Here is a 17,223-nt window from a genome sequence, read left to right on the forward strand (position 1 = left end):
CCTTGCTGACCCTGGGGCAACCCACAACCTGCCCAGTGGCCTAGAATATTTAAATATGCTCATGAACAATTAGGCCTAGAATGCAGGAATAATCTGGATGGAACCCACGACTCCACCAGAGTTGTGGTCTGCATCTCCAGGCCAGAGGCCAGAACTCAGCCTGCCTTGGAGAGTGGGAGATATCCCTCCACTTTTACCACTGATAATTAAAAATGCAGTTTCTAATATGAGTAAAAACTTATTTTTATTCATATAAGCCTTTTACAACTTTATGACAATAATGAAAACCAAAGGAAGCAAAACATTGAAAAGAATTTTTATTAAAAAAAAGAATTTTTAAATTGGCTTTTGAACATATGTGACATTTGAAATGTAAAGTAAATTTTAACATGTCATCATTTAATTTTGTTTATATTGTACTATGTTTATTCTCAAAGTCCTATCCAGAATTTCTATAATAGTTCATTTTCCAATTATGAAGCCAAAATACTGGAGCTTCTAAAGTTCAAAATAAATAGACTTTAACATACAAAATTGATCTACCTTACCCACCTTTACTCCAACTGTTATTTACCAACATTTGATTGTTGAAATTTTACAGTGAACATAATTATTATTTAGTATTAGACACATTTTATAGGATCAAGCATATGAAATTCTTAACACTTTTATTCCCCACTAATTCAAAAGAGTTCCTGCTTTATGCAGGGTAACACACTTGTTGCCCTGGGGTAAATCAAAATGAGAGAGCCTGTCCCTGCGTTCCAGAAATTCACAAGGAGGGAAACACCTGTGCAGGAATAACTGAGCTCCAAGGCAAACTGGTAAGTACAATACTGAGGTAATACACAACGGGAATACTAGGGAGAAGTTTCATTCCAAGTGGGAGATGGTGGAACACTATGGTAACAGCACTGAATGTGAGCTCTGAACATAACTTTGCTATGCAGAGTTACAAGGAAGGAGCTATAATATGACCAGTGTTTCTACTCCTAGGTATATACCCAAGAGAAATGGAAACATATGTTCACATAAAACTTGTATACGAATATTCAAAGCAGTATTATTCATAATAGCCAGGAAGTAGAAACCCCAATGTCCATCAGCCATTGAAGAGGTGAATTAAATGTGATATATCCATACATGAATATTATTTGGCAATAAAAGGGAAAGGAATTTCTGATCCATGTTGTACCACAGATGAAACTTGAAAACATACTAAGTGAAAAAGACCACATATTGTATGATTCCATTTAAATAAAATGTCCAGATAGAAAAGATAGAAAGTAGATTAGTGGTTGCCTCAAGTTGGGGGAAGATAAGGAATGGCTGCTAATTGGTACGGGGTTTCTTTCTGGGGTGAGAAAAATGTTATAAAATTGACTGTGGTGAAGCACATTCGTGAAAATACCAGACTTCCTCATTTTCTCCCCAGTTGATTTTGGTATTATTCATAATTTAATTTTGGATATTTCCTACTTTTAAAATTTATATGTAAGTCTAATCTGTTATTATTTATTCCAATAGTGGTTTTTATTTTGTTATCCATCCATATTCCTACTCTATCATTTTATCTAGTACTTATATGGGCTATTTTATCATGTCTTTATTGTTATTAAAGCCATATTTTTTTCTTAAAAAAATGATTGTGGTGATGGTTGTACAGCTCTGAATATACTAAACACCACCAAATGTATACTTTAAATGGGTTGAACTTTATGGTATGTGAATTATGTCTTAATAAAGCTGTTATTTAAACAAAAAAAAAGTAGGTTGAAGGGAATTTCAGGCAGAAACCATAGCAGAGAGCCATGGAGCGAAAAAGCCTATTCAGTTAAGCCTGAGCAGACCTGTGTGGCTGGGGCTTATTCATGTAACACTGAACATGGGATGCACAACGGGGCCCCCAGAGGAGCACAACCCTGCAAACACCTGACTTGAGCCCAGAGAGCCCTTTTTCAGACTTCTGGCCTCCCAAACTGTAAGAAAATAAAAGTGGGTGGTTTTCACCCACCAATTTTGTTTTGTTTTGTTTTCTGGTTGTGTAAGGTTTGTGTTATTTTGTTTTATCCTGAAAACAGTCTTGAGTAGGAATTAGGGTCCCCTTTCACAAGAGAGGAAAAATGAGGCCCGACAGGGTTAGTGACTTGCACAGGATCCCATGGGGACAGGTCAGCCACCAATTTTGGAACTGGTTACAGCAGCCACAGGAAACAAATACAGGTCTCAATCCAATTGACCCCTCAGTCACCACACATATTTGAGAGATATTTGATTTGCCTCAGAGTTTTACCTATTACACAGTTTTTAGTCAGAGGGCAGGCCATCTATCCCCTGCAGTCCCTTCCTCGGTGACCCTTCTGAGAAAGTGCAGGATAGGTATAGGTCACAGTCCCAGACATCGAATCACAGACATTAGGGAGGACTGACATTTAGATGTAAAGAGTGAATATCTAAATGGAGGTGTCTCCCATGCTTCTGTTTCTGAGCCCTCTTTCCTCTGTGTAACCTCCCCCTTGGCAATCCCTTGGATTCAAAGTTAAGCATCAGGGGTTACTTCCAGAAAACATACACATCTCCTCTGTGTATGAGTCCAGTTCATCCTTTCTATCAAGTGCCTCTCCTGCATTTCCCAGAGGTTGCTCTATGTCCTCCCCCAAACAAGTGGCAGCACCTCAAACGCGGCATCTCCAAATGAGATTCAGCGTTTTCCCTCTCAGATGTGCTTCATCTCACGCTGCTGACATGTGAACAGGGGCCCCACCATTGGCCGAAATCCTAACTAAAAACTGTGTAATAGATAACAGTGTGAGACAAAATCTCTCTCAAATACATGTGGTTCTTTAAAGGGGTTAATTTGATTGAGACTTGTACCTCCTTTAATGGCATATTCCTGGCTCTCACCATCAAACAAACCTGGAGGTTATCTGGGATGCTTTTCCCTAAATCCTCACATCCAATTAGTTGCCAGTTCCTCTTGGTTCTCTCCCCTCCCACTGACAAGGCCTTCTCAGCCTCTCAGCCTCAGAAATACAGTCTTTTCCTGCTCCAGCCCACTCTAAATGCACTATTTCAAAGTGTAGGTTAGGGCCTGCCCCTGCCAAAAAAACAAAGCCCGCTTCATCACTTTGGAGGTTGCTGGGATGCCAGCTCATCCTAAAAATTAAGAAACATTGAGGGGAGGGTATAGCTCAGTGGTAGAGTGCATGCTTAGCATGCATGAGGTCCTGGGTTCAATCCCCAGTACCTCCATTAAAATAACTAAATAAAAACTTAGTTACCTCCCCTGCCAAAAGAATAAAAAATAAATAAAAGAAATATAAGAAATATTTATCCCACCTTTCTCATTCAGCTTTAGAGAAAGTTCTTCTTTATAGAAGAATCACAGATGATAAATGCAAGAGGTTTGATAGAATCCAAAAAAAAAAAAATCAATATTTTGCAACCCCTAATGAAATAATGGCTCCAGGCAATAATCATCAATGGCTGCTAACCATTAGGTGAAAGATTGATAAGGAAGAGTGACACCACCACAAACTACCAATCAAATTTAAAATCCCCAAAAGTAGAACAACTAGACATCACGTTCCTCCTGAAGTGAGGCAAAAGAATCACCTATGGCGTATTCTTGGAAAAAATTGGGGGGGCAGAATCAAATCATGTTTCTAGATCTAACTAGACACCATGGGGATACTATCAGCTAAAATCCTGAGTGAAGGAAATTCTATAGGATATATGATCTAGTTCCTTCCTCAAATAAATAGCAAGAGGAAAGAAATTAAAATGGGGTGAATGTTATAAAGTAAAAGAGACATACCGACTAAATGCAATGTTGGATCCTGATGTAAACAACCTGCAGAAAGACATTTTTGAGACAGGAAAATGGAATACAGACTGATTAGTGTATGATAATTAATAAAATCTTATTAATTTTGTTCAGTGACAATGATATCATGGTTTGGTTAAAATTAAAAAGATCTTACCTATTAAAAATACATTTTTAAGAGTTTACAAGTGAAATGATACGATGCCTGAGATTTGCTTTAAAATCCTCCAGCAAAAGATATTTTAAAAAAGGAAAGGTTAAATAGAATGAGAAAGGCAGAAAATTGATCGTTGTTGAAGCCGGGTCATCGGTACACAGTTTCATTATTCGAGTTTCTGTTTCTGTGTATGTTTTAAGATAAAAACTTCCGAAAATAAATAATGTTGGAATTATGCCATATTTCATAATGAAAAGTTAACATGCTAAGAACTTTAAGTTGTGGTGAACGTGTAGGAAGTTGTGGGAAATTGATGTTACGAGTTCATCTCTCAAGAACATAGACTGGATAAATGGAGTCTTGGAAAAGCTCGTATTTAGTCTTCTAAACATTTCATACACATCTAACCTCATGAACATGCAACCTGTGTGGTTGTATGAAGACCCACGTATTTTTTTGTTTTGTTTGTTTTGGGGAGGGGGTAATTAGGTTTATTTATTTAACTTTTTTTTTTTTAAATAGAGGTACTGGGAATTGAACTCAGGACCTTGTGCATGCTAAGCATGCACTCTACCACTTGAGCTATACCCCCACCTCCACATTAAATTTTAAAAAAACTTTAATGTTTTATTTATTTATTTATTGGTTTACTGTGGGCAGGGGAGGTAATTAGGTTTATTTATTTTAACGGAGCTACTGGGGATTGAACCCAGGACCTCATGCATGCTAAACTAGCACACTCTACCACTGAGCTATACCCTTCCCCCAACGTTAATTTTTGAACAAGGGCCTCACAAATTATGTAGCTGGCCATACAAACACACACACACTTATTTATGTATATATGCTAAATATACCTAACACAATAACATATATATATGTGCTGAGTGTATTACATATATATGTATTTATGTTAAGTATGTGTATATCTAATAGTGTATGTGTAATTAGTGATAAAAATTTCCTAGAAGTTCTGTTCCTAGTGAAGCAACTAGGTCAAAATAGCTCTTTCAAAACCTCTGCACATCCTCTGTTTAAGAGGATACTTTCTATTTACTACAGTTTTGAGGCAGAGAAAATATATACTCACAAATAAACAAAAGCTTCCTAAGGATGCTATATTTGCTTCATAGTAGTAGAAATATTAAAGCAAGAGAAGGATGTACAAAAATATTGACTGTCGGACACCTGAAACTAACATAATATTGTAAATCAACTATACTTCAATTAAAAAAAGAGAAAAGGTAAAAATAAGGCCACATTCACACTAACTTGCCACATTCATTAGTTTTTCTTTTGAATTTAGACTTATTCATTAAAATCCAGATACTACTAGATTTTTTTTAAGATTTCTCTCCACCCAGAAAAATTTCAAACCTACAGAAAACTCCAAGAATAATACAAGAAACACTTCCATATCCTCCACTGAAATTTATCAATTTTTCAATTGTTAACATTTTGTCACATTTTCTTTCTCACTCTCTCTATATATATACACACACACACATAGATACACATAAAAATTGATTTTCAGTGAACATTTGGAAGTTGCAAATGTCACACCACTTCACCCCTAAATATTTCTGAACACATTGCCTAATAAGACATTTTCCAGGATGACCACAATATCATTATCACACCTAGGAAAATTAAGAATTATTCTATAATGTCATTTAATATGCAGTTTATATTCAAATGTTCTCAATTGTCTCAAAAAAAAGTCTTTATGCGTGTTACAGCTATTTTCTGACTTTTTCTTTTTTAATATAGCCAGGATACATTCAAGATTCAAGCACCGCATTTGGTCATTATATCTCTCAAGTCTCTTTCCATTTAGAAGAGTTCGCCTACATTTCTTTTCCATGATATTGACTTTTTGAGAAGCCCAAGTTAATTACCTTATCAAATGACTTCATTCAGAATTTGTCTAATAATTTCCTCATGATTAAATTTCAGTTAAACACTTTGGGCAAGAAAACTGAATAGGTGACAGTGCATAATCCTTGCATCACATTAGGAGGGGCATGATGTCGGGTCATCCCACTTTCAGCGATGCTAAATTTAATCACTTGGTTATTGTGGAGATGAGCTCTTTCCATTTTAAAGATACATCTTTCCTTTCGTAATATCATCTGTGGGATTATATTTTAATCCGTCTAAAGCCCCTGTTTTTCAACACTTTTTCAACCAACAGTTTTAGCAACAATTGATGAACCTTGTCTTAATCAAATACTGCACCAGAAGTTGAAAACTGTATTAATTGCTTTTAGTAACACTTTTTAGAAATTGCTATAAGCCTTTACAAAAGTATCTTCTATTACTGTGATTTTTCTGCTAAGCCTAAATTTGGCTCATTTTAAAAACTGTAGAATTACACGACAATTTTAGAATGGTAGTTGGTTGCTATAAAGTTTAAAGTAACCCTCAGATACTGCCCAAATTACCTTCCAGCATTCCCTACAGCAATTCAGGGAAACAAACTAGGATGCTCAGTGTTCCTCAAATATATCTTTTCTCGAGTGCCTTTTGCCCACACTGCCCACATGGTCTCCTCTCTAGTCACCTAAATCTTTCATACACTTGAAAGTCTCCCCGGAGCATGACTTCTAAGCCCTGTGCCACTATACCTCAGTAGAGAGTGATCTCGTCCCTTCAGATGGACTGTTTTCTGTGCTCAGCTACCGCCTTACAGCACGATTATCATCTCTTTAAAGTGTTGTTACAATAGGTATAAAATGTATTTAAGATAAATAGAATAATTATGTAGTAAACACTAGTGGACTCAACATCCAGTTTAAGGGAAGAAAGTTAACTGTTACCTCTGAAGTCCATTTCTCCAATCACATCACTCCCGTCCCTCCTCAGAGACAGCCACTATCAGAATCTAGTAATAGTTCTCGTTCCTTTCCTTCCCTTTATTGTTTTACCACATTTGTTTGGATACCTAAACAAACTTACTTCATTTAGCATGTCCTTGAACTTTATATGGATGGATTCATTCTGTATGTATTTTCCGTATCCTGCTTTGCTTGACGTTATGCTCCTGAGAGATGTGGCATGTTAATACATTTAGCTGTAACTTATTCATTTTCACTGTTACATTGTATTCCAGTGTGTGAATACAATCCAATTTACGTATCCATTCTTCTTGTGATGCACATTAGCATTGTTTCCTGTTCTTTTGGCTATTGTAAATGGGGTTTCTATGAACATTCTTGTAGGCATGTATGTAGAAATGGAAATGATGGCTTTTCAGGGATGGCTATATACACTTAACTTTGCCAGATGATAACAAGTTGTTTTCCAAAGTGACTGTATTTATCTTTTTCACTTGTCTTTTCATGTTACCCATACTTCTCCAACTGGATTGTTAGCTATTTAAGACAGGGATAGATCTTATATTTTTTGGCCTAGGAACAGTAGGCATTTAATAAATATTTATTAATTAATTGATCCACTAATTGATTTGAAAAAGAAAATTTGAGGGATTTGTTTTTTCTCTTCTCCATCTCCACAATAAGGAGATGAACCAGAAAAAGTCAAACGTAAGAATGTTTTAGAAATAAGAAAAAAATGGAAACCTTTCTGCAAATGTGGCAAGAAATTAAGGGAAGATGAAAATAGAAGGTAAATGCCAACAATATTCCCTAGCAGATTTTTGATAGTTACAGGATCAAAGCCAGAAGCAGGATACTTTTTAAGCATCTAATACGTGTTTCGTTTCTTTTCCTCTGTAACATTATTCCACTCCTTCAAAGTCTTCAGTATTTCGGATGTGTCAGGTCGTTTCTTGGGTTCTTTTGAGAGTAATTTCTGTAGAAGATCTTTCTGTAATGACAGTGAGAGTCAATACTAAGAAATAAAACATTTCAATAAATAAAATTCCAATGATTTTTAAGGGCTTACTTCTTTGTTGTCAAATACGTCTAAGAAAATGCCATCTCTTAGGTTTTCAAACATCTAAAAATTAAACATATATACATTCATTAGGAAGTTATATACTTTGGAGGGAAAAAAAAGCAAACTGAGAAAGCACTAAAGGCTGGGGATACCCTAAATAGAGGTTATTTCTAGATCATCGGGAAATTTCTGTAGCCAAGAAGCAAGCAGGAATCCTCTCCCCCACCCACCCTGTGTAATAACCATCCTGAACATTACAGCATGTTGAAGTGTTAGGAGCATCATATGAATTGTCTTCCTTCATTCTTTTTGGAACCCTCTGCAATAAGTATTTTCATTATCCCTGTTTCATAGAGGAAGAGGCTGTCGACTCCAGGCTAGCCCCTTTTACTGAGCTTCAGATTAGGATATCCAGTTGCCTGAAGCCTTTCATGACTCCCCACTGCCTCCCCAAGAAAGTGCATATTCTTGCCTTAGCTTAGCTGCAATATAGCTTTCCAGTAACACCAGCCACCACTTCCTTGACTTATACTCTCCAATGAAAATGACACTGCCAGCTATTCCCAAACACACTCTTCACATTCCTGTCTCCATGCTAGCATCCCCATCTTTCAAACTTGGACTATTAGAAGCCAACCGATTCTTCAGAGCCCAATTTAAACGCCTCCCATTAACCTAAATCCCTCCATCTGGCAAGACCTCCCTCATAGCTGCTTTCATAAGCCTTCATGCCTTCTCCTAAAACATTTACAGCATTCTCTTACATTATCTTCCCTTTTAGAATGTAAGCTCCTTGAGAACAAGGCTTATTCATTTTCAAAATGCTTGGAGCGCTTGGCATGGGGTCTTAGGCAAAGCAGGCAATCCAGTAAATTTTACAGACTGATTCAAATAGGAAGAAACAACTACAATTTTATGAGACGTACACACTTCCCAATGAAGACCAAAGTTTTTGATCTTTAAAAAAAAGTTTTGGTTGCTCAAACTTGAAAGAGATAAAAATTCCTATTTCATTGACATACAACACTCATAGGTTCCCGCCCATTCTCACGGGAAGGCAATGGCTGTCTGCAGCAACACTTGGACATGATGGCCAATAATTTTTGTTGCTTAATTCTTTCTGTGAGATTATTTACCTTCACTGTTTCCAAAAAAGTGGGACATATATAAAGAAGTTCTGCAAGAATTAGCCCCAAAGGAAAGATATCCACTTCATTTCCATAGTCTTCTGAAGAATCCTGAAGAAAATCAAAATATAGTCACATTTGTGACTCAACTGATATAAATATTCATGCCATCTGAGGCCAAAAAAGTCATCTAACCAAAATATATCACACAACAATGTATGTTTATTAGCAAGATATGTAGTCTGAATGGCCAGCTTCAAATCTGTGTCACTGAGTAGTTGTATCATCTGTGTACCTAACCATCAGTGTGGGAATAATCTCAACCATAAAATGGAGGTAACAGTTTTAACCTCAGAGTTTGACTGTTGGGTTAAATGAGACGCAGCAGGTAAAGCAGTTAAAATCGTGCCCAGTAAATGACTTGCATGCAAATGTTCTTATCAGATTTAGTCATCATATTCCACAACGGGAAGCAATCCCAATGTCCGTCAGCAGGAGAAGGGATGAATATTAAGTGCCTTCACAATGTTGTGTAACCATCACCACTATCTATTTCCAGAGCTTTTTCATCATTTCAAACAGAAAATGTACCCATTAAATAACATCTTCCCATTCCTCCCTCCCCCCAGCCCCTGGTAACCTCTGTTCTACTTTTTGTCTTTGTGAATTTTCCTTAAAATATTATTTTAAATAATCAACTCTTTGATACATGGGGATGAAGTAACTGTATAACCACATGGGAAAATCAAGTTATATCCCTTCTTCACATATATATATACAAAAATTAATTCAACTAAAGTATTAGCAAAAATACAAACTGTTTTTATAGACTTATGGTAGGAAGGATCTCCAAAATAAAAATGATTAACCTAGAAGCTATAAAGAAATATTGATAAACGTGACAACTTAAAAGCTTCTATGCCACCTTATAAATGAAGAAATAAAAAGTGACAAGGAGAAAAATTATGTGACATAATTAACAGATACCTCATCAATACCCCAAATATATAAAGATTCTTTACAAATAAATTAGAAAAAGATAACTTAATTAAGAAAAATAAGGAAAGGTATGAATAGAGAATTTGCAGAAAAATTTTAAGTTAATACATGTAACAATGGCCTACCTTACTAAAAACCTGGAAAATGCAAACTAAAAAGGCAAGCTACACTTCACTCATCTTACTGACCTGTCTGGTAATACCCTAGTCTGACTGAGAATGTGAGGGAGGAAGCAGCGTTCTCATATACTTCAGCAGGGGAGCAATCACTTCTTTCGAATGACAATTTCACCATTTGTCAACTTTGAACTGCATCTGTCATTCTAATCAATAATTTAATTTCAAAGAATTTATCATTGATTATCATAGAAATATTTATTTTTAGACCCAAAGATCAGGGGGAAGACACATGACATGTCTGTAAAAATAAAGCATTGGAAACAACCTAAATAAACGCCCATCAATAAGGAAATAGTTAAATGAGTTGTGGTATATCTATACTTTGGCATACAATAAGGTTGTTAAAAAGAATGCGTCAGGTCTATTTGTACAGATATGGAAACATTATGATACCTTGTTGAGTTAAAAAAAATCAAGTCACAAAATAACACTATAGCATCCTTATAAAAATGTATTTATGTATATTTTTATGTAAAAAAAGTCTCTGTAAATATCTATTTGTGTCTGTATATTCTTTTTTTTTTTTTTGTATATTCTTTATAACTCACAGAAACTGATCTAAAAGGATAAGCCACAAACTATAGCAAGAAGAGCAGGAATCAAAGAAAAGGTTAAGAATAATTTTTCATTTTTATTCAATTTACTTCTGTACTGTTTTAATTTCATGAGAGGTGTCTATTATTTTTATAGTTAAGAAAATGAAAGCGGTAAAATAATATATAAGCAGAAAGGAAGGGGATCTCACCTGTTCTGGGCTCATGTATCGCTTAGTTCCCTTTTCAGTTGTCCGCATGTTATCATTTTTCAGGGATGTTACAAGTCCAAAGTCTCCAATCTTTATTTGGTTTGTATCTACTAAAAATATGTTACTCGGCTACAGAAAAAAAAATTGATTTTTAAGTACCAATTCACTGTCATCACTTATCACCAAATCATACTTAGTAACAGTTATTTTTATATTTACGTATTTTTATATTTACCTTACACAGGTAGCCCAAAACAGGAAATTTAATATTATCAGTCTTTAAATGCTAGCCGAGGAAGTAAGGACTTTTTAGCTGACAGCAGAGAAGGCTTGGGGCAAAGCTGCCTTCAAATATCTGAAGATAAGTGGAAGGTGGCTTCACTCTGCATGGTCTCAGGATCCAGGACTCGAGGGTGAAAAGGACCACAAGATTTGCTATTAAATATCCTAATATACTAATCGTGCGGTCCAAAGAATGGGAGTTAGAGAGTTCCCCATCCCAGGAAGTGTTCAAGACAGGGCTAGATTGCCCACTTGGTGGAAATGTTGCCAATACGAGTCCAGGGTTTGATGGGGATTGAAGTAGACACCCTTAAGATCCCTTCCAATTTTGAAATTCTCAGAGTGAAGCTATTTCCAGTAATGCTGCCGAATGTCCTGTGCAGAATTTCCTCTTGGAGTTTCCTTTACGTCCATTTATCCAGGCCTCTGACAACTTCCTCAAAAAAACACCCCCTCTGTACTTGAAGGCAAACCAAGTTAACTGGGAGCTAATAACTAGGACTGAAATATTTTTCCCTATGTAATTCTTCAAGCAGATTGAAAAAAGGGAAGAACAGAAAGAAGGGAATTCATCTTATTATGCAACTTTGTAGGAGGTACTGACCCATAGTCTAAAGACTCTGAAAACAGGAAGGTTGCTAACGAGGAAATTAATATTTTGCCATCCTCGAAAAAAGGCTATATTCAATGCAATGTTGAGCTATACACACACATGCATGCAGACTCTAGGAGACAGCACTTACGAGGGTCTAGAAAAGTAATTAAAAGAGAAGCGACTATAAGCCCAAGCAGGCTGAACGAGGAGCTTGCAAGAACCAGCCCATGGAGAAATCAGCAGTTCAATTAGAACCAACGGTTAGACTGGAACCAACTGCCAGTAACACAGATAGATGGAAAGCTGTTGGGGGGTGTGGGGTGGAGAGAAACCGTGCCTCTGCAGTATTCACGTCACAGTGTAGGAATCTGTCTGGTTTGCAAGTGCACACAAGGGTACAAGCTGACTCTGAGAAACAGGAGGTTGCACTTACGATACTGTCTAAACATATAAGCTGGACAGGACTGTCTGGTAAAAACATTAGCTTGCTTGTTTATCGTCATTAAAAAGAAAAAGGAAAACAGTGATGTCATATTTTGTCTAATCAGTTAAGGTGTCATTAGGCAAAATGTTGGGTGGTAGAGCTTAAAAAAAGAGTGCAAACTTTATACAGGAAGTACAGGAATAATGGCTAATGCCTGGGCAGAGGCTGACCAAGGAGCCTGGGCCTTGGGGGACTGCACTTCCTCAGACAGTAAGCCCTCACTTCAGAAACCTCTGTGTTCCTCACCAGCATCTTTGGTCTAGTTCTTAAGACTCTGACAGAAAGCAGTAAATGGTGGTTGATTTGATGGAATTTGGGGTTTTGTTGGGTAAAGACCGTTCTCTGCCAAAGCTACCAGTAGCTGGTATTTTGCAAAGCACCACGAAATAAAGTGTGTGCCCTTGCTTGTATCTTCCCTCAGATATGAGAAAGTAGTAACTGTAACAGTGAAGCTAGAAAAGTTGTAGAAGATGAAAAAAAGGCTCAGTTGTATTAAAGTCTGACCTCTGAGCACCAGAAGACATAGAGCAAACATTATCTGCAAACAGACACAAAAGACTACTCCATGTCACGGGCGCTGGCGGTGCGGGATACGGGAGGGAACTGGCCGACCAGGCGGTGGGAGAAGGGAGCGTCCCCTCCACCCCTATCAGAACTTCACTAACTCATCCTGAGGAGGACCTGGGAGGTCATACCCAAACCTCTGCATAAGCAGAGGAGATGATTGTGTAAATAGACAATTTATTTGCAAATGATTGTATAAATAGATAATTGTGCCTTATTTCTTCTTTAACTCTATATTTGAATTATTTCGAAGTGAAGGTACGGTCATTCTAAGTATGCCATTTTGAACATAGTCCTTCCATCATTCCAACTTCAAAGAACACCTTCAGATACTGTTAAAAAGAGATATTGGAACCAGGTGGACTCCAACATGAAGGCATCAAGACGTCTAGCCCCTAGGCAGACCAAGGATGCGATACCTCTCAAGGGCCATTTTTTCCTACGTAGGAACAATAAACAACTATGTACAGGGGTGCCTGTTTTTCTCAAAGAACTTTTTGTTTGTTTCTCATTCCTGGCTGTTTTAGAAAGGTAGGGTAAGCAGACAGCTGAGGTCCATTCAGACAAAGTGCTCCTAGCTGATCCAGAGTGATCAGGAAAGACACGTAAAGAATTCGGGACCAGAGGGGACAGGCAGAAGAGTGTCCCACGCAAGAACAGGGGCACAGGTTTGGTGACAGGATTCAGCTTGGCCAGTTGGTAATGAGAGAAGGCAAGTCACAGGGAGCAGGGCATGGAGGACAGACTGGAGAGCGCTTCTGTCTCTCTCCTTTCATTCTGAGGAGGAAATGGGAAAACTGCTCTTCCAGACCACGGAAGAAGCTGGGAACCCAGACGAAAACGAAAATATGAAGCTATGCTCTGTGTTCCAAAGTCTGGATTATCGCAATTTTCCCATCATGGGGCAGAGATGTCTAACCAAATGCCAAAAAATTCTAGACTCTGGACCCAGTAATGACTGCTCTCCAGAGTAATGACTGAAAGATTAAGAGAAACATGTTCCCAAAATCCCAGTCATTAGCATCCCTTCTGCCTCTCAGACAAGCCTGAGTGGCAGTAGAGGGAGAGACAGAGTGGCCAACTGGCTGTGTCAGCCATAATAATTATCTGCATGGAAATGTTCCCCGTACTAAAGCTGTTAGTGTTTACAACTGGGGCATGACTATCAGCCAGCATGACAAACAGGACTGGAAGTGAATGAGCTGCTTCCTACAGCACTCAGGGTCTCACTAAGTTCACTTAGCCCTGGAGATTTTCTGAGTGGTTCTACAGACTGGCATCTGGGGCAGGTTCTAGATACATCCTAACCTTAGAGGATCAGACATGTTACTTCCTCATGACTATTGATTCTAAAATCAGATTTCTAAATTAATAAATTATATTTATCAATTTCTAACAAAGCACATTTTCCACTTACCTTAAGGTCTCTATGAATTAACTGATTTGAATGTATATAGTGCACTCCTGCTGTTATTTTTTCAAAGAATTCCAAAGCCAAACGTTTGTTTGGTTTCTTGCCTCTTCTACTGTCAATCCATTGCTCCAATGTCCCTTTATCACAGTATTCCATTTGGATGAAAAGGCACCTAGTCTTTGATCTGGGTATAAAATTCACATTATGTTAGAAGTAGCAATATAAATAAATTTATAAAAAATACACTTAAAAATACATTAAAAAATTACACCTTCTTAAAAATGCCAAAACGTCTCACAACAGAAATCTAAAGATAATAAACTTGAATCAAAACATAATAGACCATTTTTTATTTAAACCATAAGTTATCCAAAGCTTTATTCGTTTAGCTAGGTTATAAAGTAAGAGCCTACCTATTATTTAATGCCAAAGGTCCTTGATTATCTTTGCTAATGGGAATAGGAGTATAAATACAATGGAATTGCAGAAAACCGAATTTCATTATTGTATACAGTAATTTTAAAACATTTTAATTGACCATAGCTCTACTGAGTATCTATTTTGTGAAAGCCACAGAATAGGCACCTAATGATAAGAAAATGAATTAGATACTATCCTTGCTGTCATGAGGATTATATAAAGTTTAACAGGAGAGAGATAAAGGAAAAACAAACCTAAAACAATAGTACAGGGATAGGAACCCCAAGAGAAGAGCTGACAAACTGCTATGCGGTCTAACAGGGAGGACTGATTCTGCTAACCACGGTGGTTGTTTTTTTTCTGAACTAAGCTGGCCTCAATATTAATTTAAATTCTTTGAGCATATGTTGGCTAGAAAATAGAAAAAGGGAGCCAGGAATTTGCAGAAAGCTGAAGAAGTCCATATGCTGATGGTACTCCTAAAGCTGATGCTGTTAAACTGGGTGGAGATGGGGTTGGAGTCAGGACTCAGGAGATGGTGAATGGACAGGCCCACAGTGGCCTCAGGATTGCATGGAAAGGACTGTCCCCAGGAAACACTGGGTGACTTTCAAAGTGAGGTGCCAGGTCTTTAAAATCCTTCCGTCCTTTTGCAGTGGCTGACCTGAGGGAAAAACATGAGTGATGCAAGGTGGGGGTGCCCCCATCACCACTCAGGGTCTTGAAATTATTTTCACTGCCCACCACCTCACCATAAGTGGTGTAGCTGCATTCGAAACAGACCCCCACCCTTGACTGCATCCCACCAATCAGGTGAGAGGGACAGGAAAGGGTTGGCAGCGAAGGAGGGAGGGGTGCCTCTAACTGCAGCATCTACATGTTCAAACTTTATTCCCAAGACTGCATTTTCAGTTGAGCTCTTGTGCTTCAATAGTGGAGTCAGAAAAGCTAAACCTGAGATTTTGAAAACAGCAGAGGACAATAAAGGGGTTTTAAAGCAAGTCTGGAGCACGGAGACAAGGAAGGAAAAGATTATTCATTGTCTCCTTACCTGCAGAATGGAGGCATAACAGTGTCTCAAACAGTGTTTCTAGTTATTATTAAATGTAATAATTAATGGCCTCATCTGGTGGCCCACAGATAGTAAATGAGTTTCCTTCATCCTATTACGGCTATGAGAATTTCTTTTTACTTATTTTTTTCTTAATTTTTCCCGTTTAATTACTTATTAGTTTATTTATTTGAATTTATTTTTAGTTACCTTGAAGTATTTATGCTTTTCTCAGGATCATAATCATAGCCATCCCAACAACTGTGGTAGTGAACAATATTTACGTGATTAAGCGTTGCCAAAGCTTTCACTTCACGTTCTACCTTCCTAGTTAAAAAGAAAAAAACAGGGAACATAAAAGCATCAGTATCCAACCCTGATCACAACAGCAAAACACCTCAAGCAACAGGAGACAGCTACCTCCACTCCCCTACTAGTTGCCATGGTTCCCACACTGAGTTTCAGAATGGAAGCCAGAAACAGTCAAAAAGAAAAAGTGAACACACAGAAAAAACAGAGCTGTTCTCACTTTCAACATACAAGAAAATAACAGTAGCTTAAATTATTCCAAACATCAAACAATTTAAAAGTCATTTGTAGTAGTCTTTGAACTGACAGTGATGCAATTTTTTTTTTTTTTTTTTTTTTTTTTTAGTGCTAACTCATCCATTGTGGTTTGTTTGGACTTGTGTTAAAATCACTTCCAATTTCATAAGCAAACCCCATTTGGGCAGCAAGGGTGGGTAACCCAAGCAACATGAAGAACCTAATTCAGAATTTTCAGTGTGTGGCAAAATTATACAAAGAGGGTAATCTATGCAGAGAAACTGAAATTTCACTGCACAGCGTGGGAGCTTTACAGGGATGTGTAGTTCAGAGCTGTGACAATTCTATGCTAAATGGAGTAAATAAATCTGAGACTTCAAGGATGAGAAAGGATAAACAAACATTTTATAATTTCTTTTTTAATTTGAAAAGTTCTATATGACATAAAATTTATAAAAATAAATTTTAAAAATAACTCATATCAACAGTCCTAACACAAATAGTTATTATTTTAGATTATTTCTTACAAGCTTTCTTCAGATACATTTTTATATATTTGTAATTATAGTATATAATTTTTATCCTATTTTTTCCACATAACATGATCTTTACAATTTTCCTTGTTATTGCACAATCTGTATAACCATCATCTATAAACTTTTTAATGTAAGATTTCAAAAGTATAAAAAGGCAGAGCAAATAGTAGAATGGACCCATACTGCTGCTTCATCAGATGGACCAGTTATTAACTCCTAGCCATCTTGTTTCATTTATACTGTTACCCACTTCCTCATCTTCCCCTGGATTATTCTGAAATAACTTCCAGCATCGTATCATTTCATGTATAAATATTCACAGTGTATAATCCTCATGTTTAATGACTGCAAAATAGCCACTGATCAGGGGAGAGAACAAAACACACTTAAATCATTTA

The 17,223-nt window shown here is 37.1% G+C and overlaps 1 protein-coding gene across 5 annotated transcripts in view; it reads right to left on the reverse strand.

Moving 5' to 3' along the window:
* Positions 1–302: 302 nt before the first annotated feature.
* EIF2AK2 (eukaryotic translation initiation factor 2 alpha kinase 2) overlaps positions 303–17,223 on the reverse strand; it is a 37,890-nt gene continuing 20,969 nt past the window's right edge. For all 5 annotated transcript variants that reach the window (XM_045504823.2, XM_045504821.2, XM_045504822.2 and 2 more), the window contains 6 exons: positions 15,954–16,070; positions 14,276–14,456; positions 10,934–11,062; positions 9,020–9,121; positions 7,890–7,943; positions 303–7,811 (listed from right to left, as the gene is read on the reverse strand). In XM_045504823.2, coding sequence (XP_045360779.1) covers positions 7,689–7,811; positions 7,890–7,943; positions 9,020–9,121; positions 10,934–11,062; positions 14,276–14,456; positions 15,954–16,070 — 706 coding nt within the window. In that variant the 3' untranslated portion in view covers positions 303–7,688. The remainder of the gene's footprint in view (positions 7,812–7,889; positions 7,944–9,019; positions 9,122–10,933; positions 11,063–14,275; positions 14,457–15,953; positions 16,071–17,223) is intronic.

Source organism: Camelus bactrianus, chromosome 15, assembly GCF_048773025.1.
Source record: "Camelus bactrianus isolate YW-2024 breed Bactrian camel chromosome 15, ASM4877302v1, whole genome shotgun sequence".
In the NCBI taxonomy this organism is placed as follows: domain Eukaryota; kingdom Metazoa; phylum Chordata; class Mammalia; order Artiodactyla; family Camelidae; genus Camelus; species Camelus bactrianus.